At 40.8% G+C, this 26662-nt stretch overlaps 1 protein-coding gene across 1 annotated transcript in view; it reads right to left on the reverse strand.

The window, feature by feature from the left end:
* HERC3 (HECT and RLD domain containing E3 ubiquitin protein ligase 3) overlaps positions 1-26662 on the reverse strand; it is a 66029-nt gene that overhangs the window by 12112 nt on the left and 27255 nt on the right. Inside the window, exons 6-18 of the mRNA XM_042467136.1 lie at positions 22072-22166; positions 20530-20660; positions 19047-19207; positions 18098-18174; positions 16072-16196; positions 14550-14609; positions 12024-12135; positions 9331-9520; positions 8177-8340; positions 5900-6013; positions 4193-4216; positions 4017-4106; positions 863-1033 (exon numbers count right to left, since the gene is read on the reverse strand). Of these exons, the coding sequence (XP_042323070.1) occupies positions 863-1033; positions 4017-4106; positions 4193-4216; positions 5900-6013; positions 8177-8340; positions 9331-9520; positions 12024-12135; positions 14550-14609; positions 16072-16196; positions 18098-18174; positions 19047-19207; positions 20530-20660; positions 22072-22166 (1514 nt within the window). The remainder of the gene's footprint in view (positions 1-862; positions 1034-4016; positions 4107-4192; positions 4217-5899; positions 6014-8176; positions 8341-9330; positions 9521-12023; positions 12136-14549; positions 14610-16071; positions 16197-18097; positions 18175-19046; positions 19208-20529; positions 20661-22071; positions 22167-26662) is intronic.

The following is a 26662-nucleotide window of genomic DNA, read 5'->3' on the forward strand; positions in this document are numbered from 1 at the left end:
GAATCGTAGAGCTTGTGGTCTCTTCCAGATCTACGATTCTACAAGAGAACAACAGACAAGGCTTAGTTTATTGTGCAGTGAGGAAACAAAAGAAGAGCCCAGAACTTTGATAGGTTCCCTTCAAATATTTTAAAGAATGTCATATTGAAGATGGAGAAAGCTCAGAGTAAGTGGAGCAGCCTTCTTTGGAGGTTTTTAAGCAGAGGCTAGATGGCCATCTGTCAGGAGTGTTTTGCCTGTGTATTTTTGCATGCCTGGGGATTGAACTGGATAGCCCTCATGGTCTCTTCCAACTCTATGATTCTATTAAGTTTGTTGTTTTGGATGACAGCTGCCATAATTCTCCAAACAGCAGATCCACTAGCTAAGGATTTATGTGGATTGTAGTAAAAAAGTAACTTTTTCAATCTGTGGAAGGTCCCTTCCTTCTCCCCATGCACTAGACAACAACTCCCAGAAAACTGTAGTCCAAAACATGTGGAGAACCCCCAGATGGGCAAGTCTGGTTCTGATTATTTCAAGAGTCCAGCAGACTTATATATGAGTTTTTTTCACTTAAAAAAGAGAAATATTCTGTACAGAAAAGTATTCAACCACCTGAAATTCCACCTGCAGTCTGAGATAGTGAAACAGCCCAGACACAGGCTTAGAACCTCAGTGAAGGCCATATTCATGAAAGTACAGTGCGCCCATGTCATACACAGGCATATTAGATGGAAGAAGCAGCGCCACACACCAGGAGTAATGGGGCTCTAGGCCTCAAGCATACATGGAATTTCTTTTACGCGGGGGGTCCAAAACAGATCCCCCATGTAAAAGAAGGGACCACTGTACTATCAGTGAAAAACTGACCCATCCTTACCTTCAGAGGCTTTTTCAAATCAATATCAGAATGGATGCTCAATTCCCTCAGAGCATCACCAACCAGGTTGCTCCTACGGACATGAAGGACCAGGAAAGGACTTCGAGCCAAAAGGGGCTCTAGGGTGAGAAGCATGAAAACATTCTGCAAATTTGCTCCACTGATGGCCACCTATAAACACAGAAAAAAACCAACATCAACAAGGCTTACTCTCTCAAGTTTTCTTTCTTTCTCCCTCCTTCCTCCAATAATTAAGGATATTCATGCAGAATTTTTATTTAAAAAAATTTTTAGAAGGTGGTTTTCTAACCAGGCAAATTAAGCAAACCTAATAAATAATGATGGCTCCTGATTTGATCCCCAAAAGCCAGTCACAGCCTTCCCAAGTGATGGCATTATGTGGTGCTAGTGAGCAGCGTGTTACAGGATGGCATGACAAACCCCCTTCCTCCATCAAATGATGGTGAAATGAAGAGTTGCGACAGGAACCCACAGAACTCCATTTCTACTCCTTGCATCATCACTTGTTGACTGGAACAGGTTGATCATGTTATCATGCAGCACTCTGTTTGCCAGAACTTCATTGCAGGGGATGGCTGTCTGACTTTTAGGGTGGGCTCCAGGGTCATCTGCCATCATGGCAATAGTGCCAAAATCACAAATGTGAATATGAAGCAGTTACAAGGTTGTAACATGTAAAACCATGATTAGACTAAACAGTGCTACATATCCATTACCCTATCCCACTAAGGATCATAACTAATTGCCTTTAAATGGTGGGCATCAAACATGTGGTCCTCCAGATGTTGTTGAACTGCAGTTCCCATCATTACGTTATTACAATGGGCCTTCTGACTCATTGGATGCTGTACTTTTCTTGATGATCTGTTTTTAAATTTTTCTTTTCATTGTTTTAAATTAAATCTTTTTAATAGTCTTGTTTTGTGTTTTAACTGTATTCCTCTTTTGTTCCGTATTTCTGTGAGCCACAATGATCTCTTTTGGAAGAGAAAGGCAGGATACGAATCCAAAACAATTGATTGATCAATTACTTGCCAATGGACTAGATACTACTTCCAACAATATCAATAGGATTACAAGTTGCCCTAGAGGTCTGTTGCCCCTTTTCTTAGCACCCCAGATCCAGTGTATCTAAAAGAACTAGAATCTTTGGCAAGTTTATAAATGGAAATCTTATTTCATAGACATGGGATAGGATGACACCATAATCCACACTGTTTCCACTCATCAAAATAGCCATCCCCTATGAACTAGTTATTAATCGAGAGTATCTCCCTAACATGTTCTCAACTTCCCAGAATTCAGGAATATTTTGACTAGGTCAAGAATAATGGCTGTTTGTCTCCTTAAAACAGTCCCCACCAGTGGAACATAAAGACTAGTGAAGCCATCCACATCCATGCAGATTTTACAGGAAAAAATCTAAATCAGTATGTCTCTATGAATCTAGTAGAGCTTGGGAAAGTTACTCTTTTGGACAGTAATCCTTCAAAAAACCCTGGACTACTATTCTGGATTCTGGGATATACCAAAACATGATTCTTCCTAACTCTGGAATCAGGTATCCTACTTGCTCAGCTTTCATGTAAAATCCACACTGATGCCTTACTCTATTATAGTATTGTCTGCTTCATAGACTTCTAAGTCACCTTTTCTTTGGAAGAAAATGCTACCTTAGAAGCAGCCACAAATCCTTCTTAAAGTAGTTTAAAGAATAAAGTAGTTTACCCTTTCTACTCTTGCCACCTACTGGAAAGTACAAATATGACAGAGTAGGGATGGAAGGAATATTAGTTGTTACAGTATTCATTTCCTAGCCAAGAAAATGATTTTCTTATTCTGAGAAAAGAGGGGGGAGGGAACACAGCAGCAAAGCCTCGTGCAGCTATCTGTCTGCCTCACTATTGAATTTAGTATGCATATGTGCGTGTATCTACCTTCAAGTTGCCTATAGACTTACAACAACCCCAAGAATTTTCCTTAAGGTTTTCACAGGAAAGGAATACTCAGAGGTGGATTTGCCAGTTCCTTCCTCTGAAATATAGCCTTCAGCCCTTGGTATTCGTGGGTGGTCTTCCATCCAAGTACTAACTGGGGCTGGCCCAGCTTAACGTCCAAGATCAGATGAGATCTGGTACCTTTAGGGTATTTAGGTCCTCACTCCCCCACACACTGCTGTTCCATAATTCTACATAATTAAAATTCAACGGCCTGCCTGGATTAAAACGTCTTTACAGAAAAGGGGCAGGAAGAGAACCAACAAGACTTCTCACAGAAGGGAATTCTGCCTCTGTACATCCCAATTGTTTCTGGGAAACAATTTTACAAAGAAATACTTATGTTTTATTGTGCATTTATATTTCCACACAGAATAATTCCAGAAAACCTCTGGGAAAATACTGCAGAAAAATATTTGCTTTCTCCCACTGTGGGGAGAGACCTTACAGAAATTATTTGTGTTTATAATCAGAGGGTTACATCCCTAGTTCAGAGTCACTCTAATCTGGATTCTTGCCAGAAATAAATGCACATTTCTGTTCTCAGGAGTGTAAAACAGTTGCCCTACACTAAGCCACTTCCTCTGAAAGTGCATTTTGAGCATGTACCAATACAAAAAATAAGAAAAGAAACAGCAACCTATGTTGAATCATAGAATCACAAAGTAGGAAGGGACCACAAGGGCCATCTAATCCAAACCCCTGCTATGCAGGAATACACAACTAAAGCAACTCCTGAAATATGGCTAACTCTGAATTGCTAACCATCTTATGAATTATAGCCAAACTATCCATTATACAAAAATACAAAGAAACTCCTGTGGTATCTTTAAGACTAACCCAAAAAACATGTATTTTAAAAATTACATGTACTTCAACAAACATTATCTAGAGCAGTGATTCCCAAACTCTCATCTTCCAGGTGTTTTGGACTTCAGTTCCCAAATGCCCCAGCCAGTTTTGCCAAAAGTCTGGAATTCTGGGAACTGAAGTCCAAAACATCTGGAGGACCAACGTTTGGGAACCACTGATCTAGAGATATATTCTATCAGTGCCATTTGAGCTATCGAGAATGTGACTTTAAAAAAAGAAGAAGAAGGCAAGAGAAACAAGTACCAGGCAGAAAAGCTAAATACCTGCATCTGCAGTTCAGCATCAGTCTGTAGCATCTTGGTCTTGGCTTGTGCATCAAAGATGAATGGATAAGAGCACAGAGTCACACCATCCTGGAAAGAAGGAGCAGTTCAATTTAGTGGCGGCAGCCTGGGCTTCTGCTGAAAACTATTCTGGTAAGTGTAACTGGAATTTTTACCTGCATAATAGGTGGTCTTACTTTCTGCATAAAAGGAGGAGAATGGGTAGAAGAGGAAAAAGAAACAGAAATAGAATATGAGCTTCCCATCAGAACATCATAATTACATTTTGATCCTAGTATTCCATCAAAGACCCCAGGGACACATATGTTTTGTGTGCTGTGAATTGTTAAATATGCTTGTTTCGGCTGTTGTAAGCTGCATTGAGTCCCAAATTGGGGGAAGGGAAAGATATTAATAATAATAAAAATAATAATGCTTTGTTCTCCCAACAACCCTGTGGGCTAGGTAAGGCTGAGAGAAAATGACTGGCTCAGGGTCACACAGTAAGCTTTGTGTCTGAAGAGGGATCTCTCCAGCCCCAGTCCAACACCTGAACCATGGTACCAGTACTTTGCAAACCACTGAAGCTGATTTACCCAAACTTCATCCCATCAATGGGAATGGCACTCCTGTCCCTCACAAAGACTGAACAGAATCCACTTGAGAAATAACAGATACAGTTTGCTGGAAGTTCTCTTTTCCTTATACAGATAAGTCCTTCTAAATAACTACTTCCTTCTCAAGCCATCTCCTAGGTCACTTTCCCCTTTTGCTCAATGCTCTTAGGGTAGGAAATCCCACCATCATCTCATCTTTCCTTCTGGTCTTTTCTCCTCCTACTTAATGAGCTAGTCTTCTCTTCAGGCCTCTCTTCTTGCTGTTGCTGTCCCATTGTGTGACTGGATCTAGCTGGTGCTGGCCCCTTGCCTAGAGCCCTTTGCTTTCTACTCAGCTCCAAACAAGCTTTGTCATGTAGAACTGGGGTAGAGCAAGAGCAGGGAAAATGCAGCCCACAAACTGAACCCATGACGTTTGCAGCCTCCAAAGCCCACTGATGCCCTTCTAGTTTATAAATGTAAGATTTTGGCATGGTGTTCTGGCCTGATGCACCCCACCATCCCCACACCAGACAAACCACAAAAACCAACCACCCCCACCCCAAATACCTGTTTTCATTTATGTCTTTCCAAACATGGCAACCAAATGATCGTCATTTTGGGAAGAACACAGACAGAAATTGAGGGTGTTTTGGAGGCATTGTGTTGTTGAGGAGGAGGGTTGGAAAATTGGCCTCAGCACTCCCCCAACACACACACACACACACACACACACAGGTGACATCCTCTGTGTAGAGGTCAGCAGATCCTGGTCAGTTGACTTCAGGAGGTCTAACGCACATAGAGCTCATCCTGCAATTTGTTGGACCTTGGCTATTTTAATGCTCACTTTTTAGGAGTATGAGAAACTCTCTACCCCTCAAAAAGTTTCTAGTTATTACAGGAGAAAACATTGAAAGCAGACCTGGAAACAGAACTAAGATTTCACACAAATTTCAGCCTCTTGCACTGTTTCATCTCCCTTCTTGATCTTTCTTTATTATCTGCTATGAGTTATGATCTTCCACTTTCTCTCTACCACTCAGGTATATCCTGCTTCTCTTTGATTCCACTCACATACACACATTCCATCATTCCTAAATATTCCATGTTTTCCAGCGATCCCAGTCTTGAAAACAAATCAAATATGCATGTTAATAACTTGCATTAAAAATTTATTCTAACTGCAGAACTTGGATGGCATTCAGCTTTGATACACAAAGTGCACAGGGCAATATAGTTGCACTTCCACACTATTCTTTTCTCCCACTCCATGAAGACTCTTACCATTCCAGCTTGATGTAAGAACCACATTAGGTAGTCTTCCTGAATATCCACCAGATTGGAAATTTCTGGGATATAAAATTTGTCATATTCTACATGCTTAACTTTCTGATTTACCTGAAAACATAAAAGCCAAAAAAGAAAAAGGAAAAATAATGTAGTGGCTTGCTACAGTTCAGCATTAACACCAAAAGTAATGTAGCTAGTACTTAATAAAGTTACAAACCTGGGAAATTACAACACAGAGAAATGTAAGGTTATAGCAGTGGAATTAATGAACAACACACACACATTGCACCAGTGGTTAGAACCAGTGTAAAACAAAGGAAGGAATGGGATTTCATATTTGTATTCAGGCCTCTACAAGTATAAAGCCAAATACACAAAGGCCTGAGCCTTGCCATAATGCAATAACATTTGCTGTTATTAACTGCCCTCCATCAACCTCAACTCATGGTGGATCCTGTGGATGAGACTCCCTGTCCTCAACCGCTCTGCTCAAGTCCTGCAGGCCCAGTTCCATAGTCTCCCTGACTGAGTCTTTCCATTTGGCATATGGTCTTAATCTTTTTCTCCTGCCCTCTACTTTTTCTAGCATCTTTGTCTTTCCTAATGATTCATGCCTTCTCATGATGTGGCCAAAGTACGACAGCCTCAATTTGGTCATCTTGGCGGGGTACAGACCGCCGCTTTGCAGCGGTCTGGCGCCGCCGCCAGAAGGTCCGCGGGGGAGCCGGAGCCTTCAGACGGCCCGACTCCCGCACGGACCGAAAAAAGAAGCTCCAAAATGGAGCTTCTTTTTGCGTCGCGTTTGCGACGTAGCGAGGCGCCAGGGGCGCGCTCGCTACGTCAGCAGCGGCGCGACGCGTCTGGATGCTGTGCGTCCGATACGTAAAGATGGCGCCGGCCATGTAGAATGGCCGGCGCCATCTTGTACGGACGGAGTCCGTACTAGGACATGGGGCGTCTAAAAGAGACGCCCCCTTTTTAAAATGGGACGTCCTCTGGACGTCCCAAAGGGCTGTTTAGAAAGCCCCCTTGGCTTCCAAGGAGAGTTTGGGCTTGATCTGTTCTAGAACCAATTTATTTGTCTTCTTAGCTGTCCACAATATTCTCAGCAGCTTTCTCCAGCACCACATCACAAATGAATTTATTTTTCCTACGAGCTTTCGCCACTTTCCAGCTCTCACATCCATACATGTTGATTGGGAATACTATGGCTTGGACAATGCTCACTTAAGTGTTCAGAATTATATCTTTGCACTTGTCCAGTTCTTTCATAGCTACTCTTCCCAATCCTAGTCTTCTTTTAATTCCTTGACTGCAGTCTCCATTTCAATCAATGTTTGATCCAAGATATGGGAACTCTATGGGAGCCCTGATGTTTCGGTGGTTAAATGCCGGTACTGCAGCCACGATGTTGTAAGTTCGATCCCAGGGCTCTAAGGTTGACTCATCTCTTCATCTTTTCATAGGTAGATAAAATGTATACCCAGCTTATTGGGGTATATTGGCTTACAAATTGTAAACCACTTAGAGAGTTCTGCTTTTCATATGTTTTCTGCATACAGGTTGAATAAATAAGGTGTTAGTATGCAGCTTTGACTGATCCATTTGCCAACTGGTAGCCATTCTGTTTCCCCATTCAATTCTGTCTGCAACCTGTTACCCTGAGTACAAGTTATGCATAAGGGCAATAAAGTTTAGTGGCACTCCCATTTCTTTGACAGCACTCCATAGCTCTCAACAACAACATGCCACCATGAATACACCTTATCTCATCTGATGATAAACAGGGTCAAGCCTGATTTGTAACTGAATGGTTTACTATTAGAGAATACAAGAAATTTCTAGATAAGGCTAAGGAAAAAAATGTCTGTGAAATGCTGGAGAATCATTGCAGCCAATCAGACTTGACAAGACTGACCAGATAGATCAATAGTCTGATTCAGTATAAGGCATCTTCTTAGGTTCCTGTGTACATCACAAAATTACTTACTGAGCACCTCACTGGTTCTATATATGCAAACTCCAATCCAAACATGAAACCCAACAGGTAAATGGCAAATCAAAAGGGATGTGCTAGCACACAGCTTGGAAAATTTACAACTCCTAAAATCCAAGAACTAGCCCAACTAGTGTCCATGCTGCTTGGGGGAGTCTGGGGACTGTCATCTAGAGAAGTAACTTTTTCAAACTCTGTGCTAGTATAATCACAACCTGGCAACAAATAAAAATGCAGGGCAACAAACACTCGCACACACTGAGTAGTCTTCTTACTTTATGAAGTTTCTCCAGAAGTTTTAGTGCAGCTGTGATGTAACTACTGTATAAGACAGGGATCAATAATGTTTTTCTTCCATTCAAGAGGTAAACCACAGCCCCTTTATAGAGATCCACCAGCCTCAAGAAGTATCCTGGGCATACCTGAGACCACCAGTTATCTAAGCAGATGACACAAAAGCAAAACAAACCATTAACTTCAATATAATGTTGAAGGGAATATTATACAGGGTGATTCAGAAGGAATGGTGCCGAATAAGAACAACTTCATAATTCACAGCTTTAGTGACTGCTACCCTCATTTTTTAAAGGTAAATAAAACCCCAGAATATTCCATGGAATCAGATTTGTATTTTGACTGAAAAACACTACTGCGAATGCAGCTCAATCCTATGGCATGTTGATTTGGAAATAAGTTATACTGACTGCAGATGGCCTTATTCCAAAGTAAGTAAACACTGGACTTCAATCTTAAAACCTGATGCTTTCTGTGGGTTTGACATTTGAAAATGGAGGGGAATGTTGTTGGAAGTGCCCTGAAACATGGGTAGCAACTACATATCATCAACCAGTTGCATAGAGTTGCAGCCCATATTCCATCTTGAAGTGGAAACTCCGCTCAGCAAGGTAAGCAGACAAACCCTGCCAAGATAATTGCAGTTAAGTGGGTGGGTGAAGGGTGGGAGTAGCTAATCACCAAATGCCCACATTTAATCTTCTCTACTCCTTTCTGGTCTGCTAAGCATAGCACACTTTGCTTCCTTCTCTGTGGGAAAGCATGTTGCTTGCTAGATATGCCAATAGATTTTGAGATGAGGGAAAGGATTGGTATAATGGCTGATGGTATTTCAAAGCACAGAAAAGCAGCAGCATTCTCCATGCAGTTCCTAAGAGGACAGTTTGTCCTCACACAGAGAACTGCTGCAGGTTTCCCTACACAGTGTACAACCTTTACCCTTCTGGTGGGGTCTTTACCACCCATGCTTGCAAAGGGATTTAAGAGAAGGCAGCAGGCAGACAAGGGGATACTCAAGTCCCATTGGCAAAATTCCTTGGTATTTGAAATAGTATTCGATACATGTGAAAAACCTCCTTCTTAAAGCAATACAGAACAGCAAAAACATACAGAAAAAGGGAAGAGTATCTTATACCTAAAACTTTACTGGGGTTCCTCTCCAGGCGCAATATAGCCATTGCCAATGGAAGTGTTAAGGTTACATAGTACTTTGAATCTTGAAATGGTGGGAACTCTGGCAGAATCAGATAGATTCTCATGGCTTCAACATCCGGCGGGGAGCTGGGCAGCTGTGGGATCAAAAAGCTTTCAAAACTCTTCAAGATCTGGGAAAATGAAAAAGAAAATGAAGAATGAGGTTGTTCTGTATTTTTCCAATTCTTATGGCTTTTTTCAATGCAGTTCTGGCACCAGGAAGTCAACCTGTGTTAGATGAATCATTCACAGGACTATTTCAGGATAGTTCTAATTTTAAACTCAGCTTTACTGAGTCCAATGTATCCAATGTGAACTTTGAGAAATTACTGTCTTGGACTTACAACTTCAAAAATCCTCCAGGCAACATGGCTATAACAGAGTATTCTGGGGCCTATATTAAAAAAAAATTAAACATCTCAGGTTCTGGAACTCAGTAAACACTTTTGGAACTCTTACAAAGCTATGATGAATCTATGTATCAGAGAATACAAATTTCAGCAGAATTGAGCTGGATTAATTTCATTAGATAAAAGAAGCTGAAAGACCAGTGTGAAAGCAGTCTTATATGCACAATGATCTGTCACATCATAGTATTTCCCATGAAAAAAGTCGATTTCCCAAAAGCTTTTATTATACCTCATGTATACAGCTATGCCTTCCCAGTAGCCTGAAAAACCTATTTTTCCAGTGGAACACTACCATCTGCCCCTGTGACACAGCAGCTGCTGCTTGGGAGAATCCATGTTTAATACATTTAGAGCAGGAGTGAGGAAAGTGACCCTCCAATCCATTTTTGTAGCCCCTGAAAAAAATGTGGACAAAAAATTAGGGGTAAGGGCAGTGTGGGGCAGCTCTCCAAAGTCCTCTGGAGAAGTTACTTTTGTGGCTCCAGCTTCAAACATTTCCATGCAACACACCCCAAAGCTCATGTTGACTGGTAGATTCTGGGAGTTCAAGAAAGCAATTTTTTCAAGCCCTCCCGTTCTTCTTTACACATCTCTCATTGACCCTATTATTGTATCTGTTTAGCATTTACAGAAGGCTTGTACTGTACTATATTGTTGTGATACTGTACTTTTATTAAAGTTACCTGCCTGTTAATAATATTTCCCCACTTTCCCTTCTTCCCAGGTACAAAAAAGTCCAATGTGTAATGTAACACAGTGAGTACTATGAACACCTTTCAGCATATGTTACTTTGGGAAAAGTGAGGAATCTAAATACACTCATAAACAGAGCCCCATATATTACCAGACCACACCATTTCACCTCCTTGTCAATCAGGGTCAGAACACATGATCAGCAACAAACTCTGGGGATGAGCAGGGCACACAAATGCCCCCCTCACTAATTAGTCTTCCAACCTCCAACTAGCTGCTTTGGTGCCTAGCTAAAACACCTTCCTTCTCTCCAAAGCTCCTCCACAGCCAATAATATCTGTTTGGCCAGATTGAGTCAGGAGACTTTTGTCCATATATCAGGCTTACTTCATAATCAGCTGGCTTCAGAGCTTTGGAAGGCTTCTATTTCAGACCACAGTTACCAGAATCCCCAGCCATGCTGTTGGTGGGAATTCTGGGAATTATAGTCCAAAAATGTCTACAGTCTGCAATTGTTTTTGCAGTCCAAAAAGACTACCACCAACTCATCTCAAACCCTCCCAAATTGTGACTATTATGCCACAGAACTCACCTACTGATTCTCCGTCTTCCCAGATTATAGTCTGACAAAGAGCATTGTGGCAGGGTGTGTGTGAATGCCCATTAGCATCCAATAATTTGAGGTTAAGGCACAAGCACTTATCCTACCCACCTCCCAGCTTAGCAGTGGCAATCTAGAGCTTGCGGGGAGGAGATGTATCTTTGCCTGTGCTTTAAACCTGGGGACTATGGATATGGATATGGGTGAAAACCATTACACTAGCTGTTGGTTCAAGGTGGTGTTTGGAAAGTTGGGGACATAGTGGTGTGGTGAGGCCATGGGAAACAATTACAGGATGATCCCAGGTTTGGAAGGCTTTATGAAGGAGGTCATAATTGTATAACAGGAGAAAAAGAGGAAATTGCAGTGGACCCTTCCCGCCCACGGGGGTTTGGTTCCAGGGGCTCAGTAGATGGCAAAAAAAACCCCAGACAGACAGTCCCATACTATTCAATGATGATGATATGTGTGTAGATGCGTCAGCACTGCCACTGAATATGGAGCATGCAGATCTGCAGCCAATCAAATACCAAGCATCGCCAGCCCCGCCAATACAAAGGGGCCACTATACTACAAGATAGAAGATGAATATTTAACATAAAATTGATTGCATTCCATATTCCAAACTGGAGACTGATCTCGGAAAAGTTACTTTTTTAGATTACATCCCCCAGATTTTCTCCATTTGAATGTGCAGTCCCCATTTGCACACTGACGATGGGGGTGGGGAACATATGCATTTTTGCCAAGTGTTATCCTGCTGATAGTTTAATTTGCACTAGTGGACAGGATGTGGCTTAAAAGATCTACTATAGCCTCCCCCAATCTAGTGTCATGCACATGTGTGACTATAACTCCCATCATTCCCAACCAACATAATGTTGCAGAAAGTTATGGTTTCTTTGAGTGTTAACACCTTGAGATTCATACCTGGTCAAGCAAGATGGCATGCTGAGATGTCATTAGTTTATCAAATATCACTCTGGTAGAATTCAAGTCAATCCCTGGAATTTTTGGACTAGTTTTAAAATGTTCATCTATTCTAAAAAAATAAAAATAATGTTTTTTTTAAAAATTGGAGATGCCTAATGTGCAAAACATTCACATTTCATTTATTTATTTGTTACATCTCTGACTTCTCATTCCCCCAAAGGGCTCAAGATGACATAAAAGGTTCCCTTCCCCATTTTTATCCACATCACAACCTTGCAAGATAGGTGAGGTTGAAACACAGTGACTACTTCAAGCCACCCACTGAGATTTTTGGCAAAATGGAGATTTTAACCCAGCTCTTCCCAGTCCTAGCACACCATCTTACTTACGAAGAAGCAGTTATACACTTTGAGCTCCTTAATTTTAAAACTGAATTAAATGCACTTTTACTGGATTGAACAGGAGTGCCTGGCCAAAAGTCAAAGAATAATTTGAGGCCAGCAAGGGGTTTGCTTGAACTCACCCTGGTAGAACTCTGACCCTTTTCCTCCTTTAGTTTCTAAGTTGTTTGCTATGTCCAACAATGATTATTAGCAATTACAGAACTTGCTACAACTCTCACCATCCCCAGCAAAAACAGAAAACACCCATTTACATGAGGCCAACTTAAATAAAGATTTACAAATACCATTGTGATTATGGCTATACAAGCACTGGCACAACAGCTTTCTCACCACGAGTCACATACACACACCACACTCCAGCAATTTCACCATGTTAAGCATTCTTGCAAGTGGTATTAGTCCTGCTAAGCATATGACTGCAGGGAATAAAGTTTTGGATCTGTCCAATAGAAGGCAACTGTGGCTATCCAGATGTTTTTCCAACTGCAAACCTCACAAATCGTCACCATCAGCTATATTAACTAGGACTGGTGGCAGCTGTAGGCAAAAAGCATCTGGAGAGACACAGTTGCTGATCCTCCATGTTAAGACTGGTGCTTGGTTTGATCCTCTTACTATCTCTACTTGACTGAATAAATAAAGCCGAATGCAGAACAACAACCAGAAATATGCAAAGGACCCAAAATGTTAGTAACAAAAACTAAAAGTGTTCCTAACGTGCTTGAAAGGTTGCATCATATACTTCCCACATAAAGAATGCCTACAGTATCTTGCATGCAAAGATTGTTTTCATGAATACATCATTCCTGAAGTGCAAAAGTAGAATTTCTCAGTAGAATGTGTACAGACTCACACACTTGGCATATGGCCAAGATCCTATCTGACACTAGCAGAGCAAAAGCTTTTGCTGCCCTTTCTAAACCTTGGTCAATGTGGTTATGCTGGATCCACAGAATGGCCAAGGCTGTTCCCTTCCCCCAAGAGGTGCAATGACAGCTGGAGGGTGCCGGATCACATGCTTGTAGACTTTATGCCTGGGAATAAACTCTTCTAGAACATGGCCACATAGCCGAAAAACCCACAAAAAACTATGGATGCCGGCCATGAAAGCCTTCAATTTCACAATGCTTGTAGACTATCTGGAAGTCTGGCTGTTTGGATGGCAGGGATGCAACTGCACCTTACCACTGGCCAGTTACTGTTGTATCACAGGAGAAATGGCTTTGTCCAAGAAGATACTGGATACTTTCTTGTACAACACCCCCCCCCAAAAAACCCACACACTGGCTTATTGAGAGTCCTGATTAGAGCAGACTCATTGAATAAATGAGATTTACCTATGCTTTGGTTCACTGTTAGACAACTGATTGAATGAGTCTATTCTAGTTGGAACTAACCAACAAGATACCAGCCTCACACTGGCATAATACCTTGCTAAGCCAGTGTAAATTGCCAGGAAGATTCTGGCCAGACTCTAGCTAGTTTAAGAGATTGCAACAAGAGCAGGTTCTCTCTTGGAGCAAGAGCATGTTTTAATCACACATCCCACTTTACAGTTTTCTGTTAAAGCTCACTGGATGTACAAAGAGCTGAACACTGCATCCAGTGATATAACTTCCATTGCCATAACAAAACAAGACAATAGAGCAGAGAAGGATCATCTCCTAGAGCCCTGTGTCAAATGATGACTGTGCTCTGAATCAGTCTTGACAGTTTGCAAGTACAGCCTGGGAGGGGTTTTCTCTAAAACAAGCATAAGCTATCAAAAGCCTTATATAAGACTGTGTGCCAAGCCACTGCCCCTTCTTCATTCCACACATATTTGGTCCTGGACTGAGAGCTTCCTTATATAATGTTCTCTCCTATTTTAATATGATATGTGAAGGCGTTGTTGCTCATGGACTATGTCCCATCTTTTTTTAAAATGCATCCACCTTCATCAGGAAGCCCCAGGTCTAATTGGTTCTCCTTGCTGATCCAAATCTAACTAGCCCTCAATGATCAGATGGTTCTATGGTTGACAACTGCCCAAAAACTGTTATCCAAAAATTCGTCATCCATAGAAAACTAGAAGAAATAATGATTTGAGCTTTCCCAATACAGGGTTAAAGTAACTTACTTCTTTTCTAAGAAGCTCCCATTCCAGCAAGCAGCTGAGGATAGGATCTGGACAACTTCACTGGTTAGAGACAAGATAGACATAATGGTCATGAGGCCACAAAACAAATATTCAACATATTTACTTTTTTCTTCCCAAATAAATTCAGTTTGTCGTGTTCTTAGGCAGAGCATGGAAATGTTCCTTGGACTAGAATTCCCAGGATCCCTCAGACAGCATGGCCAGAGACCATACTGCCTATGGGATTATAAGAACTGTTATCCAAAAAACCCTCTCTTCCATGTTCTGCTCTGAGGTTTTTAAGCCAGCAGTCTGATCTTAGGCAAGTCACATGCTCTCAGCCTCAGAAGGCAAAGACAATCTTTTAACAAATCTTGCCAAGAAAACCCCATGAGAGGGTCACTTTAGGATTCCCATACGTTGGAAATTATTTGAAGGCACACAACTCACACACACATACATATTGACCTGTCCTAAGTAACATGCGGAAACTGAAACACCTATGTGGGAGTATTGTTTTACTCTTCAATAGTAGTACATAAGGTGGCTTGGAAGATAGATTTCTGTGATTCTCCTCATAAGGAGACTTTCAATACCACTGCTAGATGCTTCCAGTGATCTCAAAATAAAACCCCTCCATGCAATGAAGAAAGGTCCATATGACAATTACTTATCTGAATCATGCTATGGTTAGAAAAGTTACTTTTTGAGACTGCAATTCTAAGAACCCACCAGACTGGGGGGTTCTGGTAGTTTTAGTCCCTAAAATGTCACTTTTCCAAATTCTGATACCGTGCCTTTGAGCCAGGTGAGCTGCTTTTTCCATATAGCTGGGGTATGTTGTTAACCTGATCCTCATGGCAGGTTCCTGAAGTGTTTCTTAAAGTTAAACCTTCTTTTGACACCCGAGATAAACAAGACATTATCTTTCTTCCTCTCTGTCAAAAAGCCAACAAACCAACCCAAATGGTATGGCCTAGGTTGCCGATACATTTCTTTTAATATATGTTCCAGCATGTGTAGGGCCGACAACTCACAATTATTTGAGTGGCAGACTCAAAAAGTCCAGCAGAGGAAGTAGTAACAAATGGCTGGAGATTTGCAGATTGACGTTCAACATCAAAATTTTGTCTTAAGAACATGGTGCTGTAGAAAGCTGTACACTAGAGGAAATGTTGAGAGATCTTGTAGCAACTTTGAGACTAACTGAAATAATGAAGTTGGCAGCATGAGCTTTCGTAGACTTCAGCCTACTTTCTCAGATGCATATGAGGAACTGAAGTCTAAAATAGCTCATGCTACCAACTTCTTTATTTCAGTTAATCTTAAAGGTGCTACAAAATCTCTCTACATACTAATTCTACAGACTAACACAGCTATAGGAAATGGTTCAACACATGCACATGCCACCCACTGACAGAGAAATAATATTGTTCTCAGAGGACACTACTACCATGTATTCATTAACAAATCACAACAGTGATACTAAATAGTATGTTAAACACAAGCAAAATGAGCGTACTTCACTGAATTAGGATTATTCCTTTCCGAAAGCTTTTGTCTCCACATATCTATTGTATCATCATTAATTGAACAGGTATAGTCACTTTGATTAATGGTCCGGAAATCATCTGCTGGCAGAGAATTCTGTAAGAGAATGTAGGTTTCAAAGATAGCTTCATCAACTGGCTGAGGAAGGACTGCAAGAGGCTTCACTGCTGCTTTTCTTAATATATTCAAGTAGCAGTGGCTTTACAATTTGGCAGAGTGAGGTGATAACTTCAGGCAGCAGTACTAGAGGAAAGGGTGGTTGCTGCCCAACATTTCCTGATGAACTCCCCACTTACTCTCTTTTCTTAGAAAACAGAACTGTGTAGGCTCAAGAACTTATCTCCTTCCAACCTTGGGAAGTAACTTGCTCTGTACATGGTCATGTGGATAGCATTCCTATTATGGGCAACACACAAAGAGACCAAATCCGCAGTTCATAACACTGGAAAATACTACACAAAAGGGGCAGGCGCTGTATTACCCTAATTCTTCAGCACTGCCTACGCTGGTTAGAACTGATTTGGTTTGTAGATGAAAAATATTATGAGACCACAATTGTCCAACTTAACCTACAAGGGTTAACTTCCGGGGCCAATTTGAATACCGCGTCACTTTCAGCATTGTTTATTTCTCAAATCTACTCATTCCCTTAGTCCTTTGACTGACTGCAGTAGTGAATTCCCAAACTAGGGACACTTTCACACAACTCAGTTTTTAGGCTATGATTCCACTTTACCATGGTTCTGTCCTATGGAATTCTAAGATTTGTAGCTTAGGGAGCAGTATTTAGAATTCTTAGCCAGAGAGCTCTACTTTTTCACCAAACTACAAACCTCTGGATTCCACAGGATGCAGCTGTGGCAATTAAAGTAGAATTGTAGTGCTATTAACTGTGTGGTGTTAAAGGGCCCTAAGTCATGTCACATTTATGATCCAAGCCTTTATCCTGGATATAGAGTTCGCAGGTGTATGAGGTTTAAATCTCACTCCTAGATCTCACCACGCATAGAGAGGAAACAAACAAATAATATCCCAACAGCCCCTAAATAATTACTCCCTCTCAAACACAAATACCGCCATTAACATAGTTTTTGTGGGTTTTTCGGGCTATGTGGCCATGTTCTATAAGAGTTTATTCCTGACGTTTTGCAAGCATCTGTGGCTGGCCTCTTCAGAGAATGCTAACCTGGAAAAGAGAGAGAGTGTGTGTGTACACACACACACACTGTGTTACCCTGGGTGAGAAGGAATGATTCCATATTAATCTGTGTATTGTTGTGTTGTTGATGGCCTCCTCAGGGTAGGAGATATGAAAAAGAGGATTGATGTCTGCTAACTGGTGATCATTGTCTGCTGGGAGAGCCTCTGACACCTGAGTGGTTTCTCATTTGCATTTGCTGAGTCCTGGTTTTAGTGTTCTTCAGGATGGTAGCCAAACTTTATTTACATTAAGGGTTTCTTCTTTCCTGTCCAAATTGTCCAAGTGTTTGTGGATTTCAATGGCTTCCCTGTGCATTCTGACCTGACAATTGTTGGCATGGTCCAGAATTTCAGTGTTTTCAAATAGTATTTTGTGCCCAGGATGGTTTATAATGTGTTCTGCTACTGCTGATTTTTCTGGTTGACCCAGTCTGCAGTGTCTCTCATGTTCCTTGATTCATGTTTGGACACTGCGTTTGGTGGTTCCGATGTAGACTTGTCCGCAGCTGCATGATATGCAGTAAACTCCTGCGGCTATGAGTGTGTCTCCTTTTGCTGAGCGTAGCACCCAGGGTCACACAGTGTGTGTGTGTGTGTGTGTGTGTGTGTGTGTGTGTATATCTACTCTCTTCCAGGTCAGCATTCTCTGAAGATGCCAGCCAGAGATGCTGGCGAAATATCAGGAATAAACTCTTCTAGAACACAGCTACATAGCCCGTAAAACCCACAAAAAACTATGGATGCCGGCCATAACAGCCTTTGATTTCACCACCATTAATGTTACAACTTTATATTACCTCTGTCTCAGAACAAAGTACAAATGTTTGGTCTCCTCCAGAGAAGATATGTTTAACAATGCAATATTTACAGACATCTGTAAAAGAAGATTGATACCAATTAGATATGGCTCTGCAGTCACAGACACTCTATTTTCTTTCCTTTGGGAAAATAAAATAACAAAAGTCAAATTAATCAGATAACAAAAGCCAGATTTTACCATGTCTTTCATGCTGGTGTCCACTTACTATAGTTCAAAGACTGAGCAGAAATGCACTGAACAATATTTTGTGTCACTGTTTTCTCTTTCCTGCACCAATTTTTGTCTCCAAAATTGTGAAATAATTTATTATCTTTTCTAACATTATGAAGGGAACAAGCATATTTGAAGATCAATTTCCCATATTCCATTCATGAGCACCAATTTATTACATTACTATAGATGGAAAATAAAATTCCTGTAATAAAATTGAATTCAATTCCTATGAATACAGCTCATTTATGGTGCTAACCCATGAACTATATAAGCAATGGGCAATTATGTGCCTCAGTCAAGGGGAGGATACTATTAATAATATATCTGTTCAAGTATGTATGTTAGTAGTGAAATTAAGTGGGATGGTGAGGGATTTCCTCTCACTACAATCTCCCCAGGATCTGCCATGAACCACAGCCACCTTGGAAATGACCAGAAACCGACATACAGTTTCATTTTTTAAAGTTGTGAGGGGCCTTCTTTTACAGAAAAGGAACATTGTTTTTTTCCCCATAAATGTTATTATTATCACATAGAAGTGAGGCAGGAAATTTGGTACATTACAAATTTATTGACACAAAGAATGTGCATATTGGAAGTAGGCAAAGAGCAGCCATAAGTAACCAGTTTCAGCCTTCAACAGGTCCTGCTGCACACAACCAAATATCATCCAAAATTGGAGCATAACCTGCTCTACACCTGTTCACACTTACCAGCTCTACTAGAAATTTCCTCATTATGTGCTGCCCAGTGGCCTTTGACTGGGGAAGGACATTTAAGATTGCAGGTTTGCCCAGTTCCCAGCTGGCCTTTGATTCCACAACCAAATGCATAGATAAGTCCTGAAGAAGGCACAAAGGCTAGAGTGTGCTGTCTGCAAATAAAAATAATATTATACATATGAGAGTAGCTTTAAGAAAAGTCAAACAGCAATACAATCAATATAAACAGACGATAAAAGTTATGCCACTTTTCCCTCCATCCACTGATCATTCTACCAGAGCCTAGAAAAGTCACCTTACAGACTTTGTTGTTGTTGTTAGTTGCTCTTGAGTTGACCCTAACTCATGGTGACCCTGTGGACAAAACCTCTCCAAGCCCCCCATTCTCTACTGCTTTGCTCAGGTCCTTCAAGTTCATACCTGTGACCTCCGTAACTGAGTCTATCTATCGAGCCTGCAGTCTACCTCTCTTTCTACTTCCCCCCACCCTTTCTCATATCATTGTCTTTTCTAATGAGTCGTGCCTTCTCATGATATGGCTGATGTACAACAGTCTCAGTTTGATCATCTTGGATTCCAAGATGTTCAGGCTTGATATATTCAAGGGCCCATTTGTTTATCTTTTTGGCTGACCACAGTATCCTCAAGCATTCTTTCCCAACACCGTATCTCAAATGAGTTGATTCTCTTCCTATCCACTTTCTTCACTGTCCATTCTCACATTCATAAATAGTGATGGTGAATACAATGGTTTGGATGATTCTAACTTTAGTGCTCACTTGTATATCTTTACACTTTAGGATCTTGACTAGTTCTTTCATGGCTGCCCTTCCCAAACATAATCTTCTTCTGATTACTTGACTGTAATCTCCATTCAGAATAATGTTTGATCCAAGGTACAGGAACTCTTTAACTATTTCTGTTTCCACGTTGAAGAAAATGGGATATTTTACAAAGATTTAAAACTGCGTATGGACCCATTTTTTTTTTCCAGACTGCAACTCCCCAAATCCTCCATCCACAATGTCCTTACTAGGAGTTGTAGTCCAAAAAATAATGGGTCCATATGCAACATGTCACTTTTGAAATCTTTGTAAAGTATCCCATTTTGTTCAATGTGTGTGCATATGTCAGCAAAAATATAGAGGGGAAAGGAAATGTACCTGATTCTTAGGACTACAAAGTGATGCTTGGAAGTTGTACAGAGTTAGATTATGCCAAGATCTGAATCTTCATGTTCCGTGGTTGTTGGAACATATTCCAGCTGCTTGTATAAAAGCTCTTAGGAATAAAGCAGCAATAACCAACCAAATTAAAAACAATAGGGAAGATACAAAATGTATGAAAGAGTGCACAATTCCAGTGTCTAACTCTAACTATGCAGTTCTGAGTATTCCAACTTCCCTTCAGCTAGTGCCCAAACAACAGTGACACTCACCACACCAGTGAGGAAAGAGTAGATAACATCACTCACCTACCACATGCAATCTGAGACACCTCACTGCCCATCAGCTCCAAAACTCTTCTGGGGTTGACTTCATCATTGAAGGAATCATGACCTAGTTGACCACAGGAACCCGCACCAAAGGTGAACACCCCTCCGCTCTGGTGAGCAAAGCAGATAACATTGCAACTTAATTTTTTTTTAAAAAAAGGCTCCCATAACAGTTGCAGAGGCAAGCCACTTTAACAGAAATTTTGAAGACACTTCCAATTATACACAATATTCTTCCATCTTTGTCCTGTGCCATGCACAACAGGCCCAGGGCCCTTTCAAACTATGCATTTATAGCACTATGAATCAACTTTAACTGTTCGTGGCAATATCCAATGGAATTCTGAGATATATAGGGTGGTGAGGCACTAGAACCCTCTGGCAGTGAATTCCAGATTTTGTTGTTAATTGCCATCAAGTTAGTTTCAACTTATGGAGAATGAGAAACCTCCAAGACACCCTGTTAGCAACAGCCTTGCTCAGATCCTGCAAACTAAGAGCTGTGGTTTGCTTATGCCTACTCACTTGTAATATGTTTTTCCTTTTTCCCTCCTGCCTCCCACTTTACAAACATTGACGTATTTTCTAATGAGTCATGTCATCTCGTGATATGCTTGAAATACAATAGCCTCAGTTTGGTCATTTTGGCTTCTAGGGAAATTTGTTCTAGGACCCAATAATTTATCATTTTGGGAGTGCATGGTATCCATAAAACTCACCTCCAGCATCACATTTCAAATAATTATTCCAGAGAATTCTTAGTATTTCCCCCAAAAGTGAAAATCCTGGTGTTCCATAGGATGGAACTATGACAGTTAATGGGGAACCATAGTACTGTAATTGACTAATGTGAGAGGACCCCCAGTCTAAGCATTCAGTGGTACAAGGTGGCAAAAAGGATACAGATTCCATTCGAGGTGCCACTTCAAAATGGAAGTAGGGAAATCTTAATTTTAATATTCCTTTCCTCAAAACAAGTAACTTCCAGTAAGAAGGGGAAAAAATAGTGTTACATGCAACTTGCTGGGCTAGAATCTTTCTCTCCTATGCATATAGGAAACATGGTAAATGTGTTTTTAATCCCTACCTGCAGTCTGATATTAAAATACCATAGCAGAACTCATACACTGTAGAGTAAAATTCTAGCATACCACCCCCCTGCTTATTCATTCCATTTATTTGATATATTCAGGGAGTTTTAGTTTAGGTAAGGAAGCATTACACCAACATCCATAATAATTTCTTTATCAAAGCCAAAGGAAGAATTAATTCAGACAGAGGTTATAAAAGACAGCAAGGCAAAGTGCAAATGAAAAACACCAGATGGTGCATGCCCAAGGGATACCATACAGTTGTTCAGCAGTGAAGGAAATGTCCTCTGGGATACTTTCTTCCTCATATAGTAATGTTACTTCTTTAAAGAAGGTAGGGGTAGTGCTACAGGGAGTGATAAGGAAAAATGCAAGCCATTTCCCACCCACTTACATCACTGTCAAACCTCAAGTAAAGAGCTCTTTTTACCTTTGTCAAGACAGCTGTGTGGTCATTTCCACAGCTAATGTAGACAACCTTTTGAGTCCTTAAGAGCTTCACATGGCATGGAGACTCCCGATCTACATTAGAGAGCATAAAATAGATGTACTTCAAGTATAAGATCATGAAATATGTAAAAACATGCAGAACCACTCTGCTCAAGATATTTCTCTCAGCCCTAGTCTATCCATTTATGAAAATTGTTCATGCAGATTAAATTTTTATAACCCATCTTTTACAGGAGTAGAGTAACAAAATTACAAGATTGTCAGCTCTGTAACAAACACTCTTCCTAAATTCAAAAAGTGAAAAAATGAGGTACAAGCAAGACATTGGAGTGCAGCCATTTAATCCTGTATATGAGTTGAGAATCAAATTATCTTCCTTACAAAGTTTAGGAAGGCATGAAGAGGCACAAATTCTACATGTAAACACATTAAGAATGTGAGGCTCATCTTATATTGAGTTTGGGAAGAAGGAGTGGGCAAAATCTGCAGACAGAAGCATTTAGCTCTTATAATCTCACCAATGTCCAATTTACCTTAATGAGCCACATTTGGGATAACAGATAAACCAAAAACCCTGTCAGAAATTTCAGCACCCTGTAACTCCTGCTTCAAAAATACTAGCTTTCAATATACTGTACATCATTATCACCTCTTCTTAGCAAGCAAGATGAATAATCAAGCTTCCTCCTGGCCATGTAGCTCTATAAGGAGGCTGCAACTGTCCAGTAAATGTTTGGCAATCCCAGCTGAAATTTGGGGAAAAGGCTGGAAACAGTTTGTAAGGCCAATGAAGCACCTTAATAACACACGGCCAAGCCAATGCATTGCCCACCCCATTTTACCAAAGGTAAGAGAGGCAGAAGATGTTTCCCTATAAGAACCACTGGTCAGGGTGGAAAGAAGAGAGCAAGAATCTGATGACCAGAGTATTTGGCTTAACTACCAAGGATAACCCAAAACTGTCAGCCTCTATGAAATGCAGATGTATCAGCCTATCTTCTTTTGCTGTAAGCTAAACAGAGAGCCAGTGTGGTATAGTAGTTTGATTGTGTTGGACTATGACACTGGAGATGATGGTTCAAATCTGAACAAATTCTGCCAAGAAAACCCTGTCATCTGTTCATCTTAGGGCTGATGTAAGTCAGAAATGACTTGAAGACACAAAGGAACAATACAGAACAACAGAAGAAGGAAGCCCTAGTTCAGAGACTTGAGCTGTGTGTGCCTTCAAGTTGCCTGTTGATTTATGGTGACCCCATGATTTTCATAGGGTTTTCTTGGGAAGAAATCCTCAGAGATGGCTTTGTCAGTTCTTTCTGAAATACAGCCTACAGGATTTGGTATCTATGGGTAGTCTCCCATCCACGTACTAACAGCCTTAAGAGAATTCTATCCTTAAAATCCTTCAAGGCCAACAATCCCTCTGGACACAAAGGCATGACAGAAATAAATGTGTTGCCAAGAATAAGCTATCTTTTTTATTTTTCAGTAAAGTCTCTAAGGCCTGAGCTTGTCCTCAAAATATATGTTGTTGTTGTTGTTGTTGTTGTTGTTATGTGTCCTCCTCCTCAAGTCGGCTCCAACTTATGGCAACCCTATCATAGGGTTTTCTTGGTCTTCAGAGAAGGTTGCTATTGCCTTCATCTAAGGCTGAGAGTGTGACTTGCCCAAGGCCACCCCGTACATTTCCATGGACAAGCAGGGATTTGAACCGTGGTCTCCCAGAGTCCTAGTCCATGCTAGACTGGGGGGCTGTGCAGACCTCCCCTGAAGGGGTGGCCTGTGGCCTGTAGCTGCCTCTATCTTCATCAGATTGGGACCGCAGCAACCATACACCATGGCCCCCTTCTGGCCTTTCTAGGGCAGCGTAGCCACCGCACTGCGACTTTATGGTGCGCTCTTCTGGCGCTGCGTCATGTGGACACAGCCAGCGCCAGAGGAGCATCGTGATGCTGCATACAGTGTGGTGTGGTGCACAGCATCACATCACTCATTCATTCATAAAATTTATTCGGTCATTGACCAGTAGTCACAAAATTGTGGCAAAAGACACTAAAAGTTTTACAAGTTATTGCACTCGGATATAAACAATCACATCGTTCACTTATACATTCATTTAAAATCATAATAAAACTCTTTACACTTCAAAATAATTTCAGCAGGTCTGGTGCTAATCACCATTTCTCCTGAATTTAGCCTAAAATCATACAAGTTACACATGATTAACTTCATTACTTTCAATACACTTACATTATCTTTATGTCTGTAATATACACAGATTTTGAGACATAAGCAAAATAAAATAACAGTCTTGCTGGAAGAAGACGATCATATCCAGAATCTGAAATATTATAATCTCAATGTTGGTTAACAATCATTAAACTCGGGCAAGACCGAGGCCAAACTTCAAAACCTCTCAGGTTCTTTACCTGGAGATCTTAATCTAACAGGTTTACTGGTTGCCTATATTAGTTCCCGTTTACCATTTGGGATCGAAGTTTACATATAATATAACAGAACTTTGCTACCCTAAATATCACTTCGGGTGCCTGGCTATTTAAGAATTTGCTAATATAAAAAGTGTCAGGGTGACCCGAGTGTTTTCCCAGCAGGGGGGCAATCAATTGGAGACGGATGTCTTTGTAAAACTGGCAGTATAGGAAAACATGTTCAATGGTTTCAATTGCGCCCGTATCACACGGGCAAAGACGGGATTTGTAAGGCACTTTCCTGAATCTGCCTTCCGATACTGCTGTTGGTAAGGCGTTAAACCGAGCCAAAGTAAAAGCTCTCCTAAATTTAGGGAGAGTAATTTGAAACAAGTACACAGCGGGTGAAGTAACCCGAATTTGTTTGTTGGCTACTATATACTTGGGGAAGGCAGCAGTCTCCAACTGGCCTTCAATGTCCAGTAATCTTTGTTTAATAGACAGTTTTGCAGTATCTAAATTTAGGCCCAAAACAATATCCCTAGAAAATCCCAAAGTCCTCAGTTTCTTATTTATTTCTATTTCCCAGGAGGATTTATAGGAATCAGCCAGGATAAATTTAATCAGCCCTCCCGGATTTTTGTTCAATTTGAGCCAGTATGTAAAAATATTTATCCACATGCTTGTCTCTAGCTTGCTAACTCCCGCTTCCCTTCTAATAACTGCATTTGATGTGCTACGGTTGACTTGAAATATTTTCCTTAGGAATTTAGACTGAGTTTGTTCTAATGGGGTAGGATCTTTATAAGGACCTATTTGCACTCCGAAGAGTAATTGTGGATTTACTTTAGCCAAAAAGAGTTTAATTGCGGCTGGAACAAACTGGGCTCCCTTAGTAAAGAAGTACCTTTGGATGGCATTTGTCGATCTTTGGGCGTTTCGGGTAGCATCACATCACCATGAGAGCAGAGTCAAGGTGTGTGTTGTATGGACACCATGCCCCAACTCCGCCCCCAAGCCGCCCTTAATGGCCAGTCTGCACAGCCCCTGGATTTCTAATATATATATACATGGTTTAAATTGTTTTAATTTTAAGCTGTCTTAATTCAGTGACTTGTTTAATATGTTTTAGGTGGTTTATTTTTATTGTTTTAAGTTCAAATTGTTTAAAAATGTAATGATTAATTGTACTTGTACACTACCCTGAAATCCCACGTTAAAGGATGGAATTTTTAATTGATAAAATCTGGGTTTGGGAATGTGCAGCCTCATAAGCAGCATGTGGCCTGTGAGCCCCAATTTTTGCTCCCTGAACTCTCTTCCAGGGCATTTTTTTCAATTCTCCAATGATCTCCAAACCATTTTCTATCTGAAAACCAGCCAAAACAACACACAGTTGGCTACAAATGCAGTAGCTTACTTCTCCCACTTGCCTCAGAGAATTCTCCCCAACCAGGAAAATGCAGGGGGGAATCTATGATCAGTTGAAATGGCAGCCTGAAGTAAGAGAACATCACTTTCAATAAACACAATAATATGGCCTCATTGCAGGGAACACAGGGCAAAAACTGGCAGCCACCATCTCCACAGTTGTCCATTCATATAATAAATACATTAATAAATATATAAATTTGATAGAAACAGCTTCTCAGCAGGGACTTTTCAAGTAACAGGGCAATTTTTTCAGCCACTCTACTCAAATGACATCCCACCAGGAAGATGATACCTGTTCAGCATTGCTGTGTTGGACTCAATGTTACCTGCACTAAACACATGTGAAGATACTGGTATGATGGATTTTAAATGTGCGAAATAGATCTGAGAGAATAAAACAAAACAGTGTGAGGGGAAGAGGAGAAAGAAGTGTACTCCTCTCATAATTTACCATCTCTTCAATTCCCTTCCCAATTGATGAGATGTTTCAGAATAATGAAAGTGGAAGGGCAAATTGCAATAAAGAGATTTAATCCAGAGACTCTTTCTAATGGTTGAACCCCATCTTAAAGGAGTAGTCAAGCCATGCTTCATTTTTAGCTCATAATGCCATACACAGGCATGTCTCTTATAAAATGTGACCCAAATAGCAATTCCTCTACCCTGAAGAAATTTTATCTTCCCTGGATGACAGTTCAAAGTACCTTG

Source organism: Sceloporus undulatus, chromosome 5 (genome assembly GCF_019175285.1).
Source record: "Sceloporus undulatus isolate JIND9_A2432 ecotype Alabama chromosome 5, SceUnd_v1.1, whole genome shotgun sequence".
In the NCBI taxonomy this organism is placed as follows: Eukaryota; Metazoa; Chordata; class Lepidosauria; order Squamata; family Phrynosomatidae; genus Sceloporus; species Sceloporus undulatus.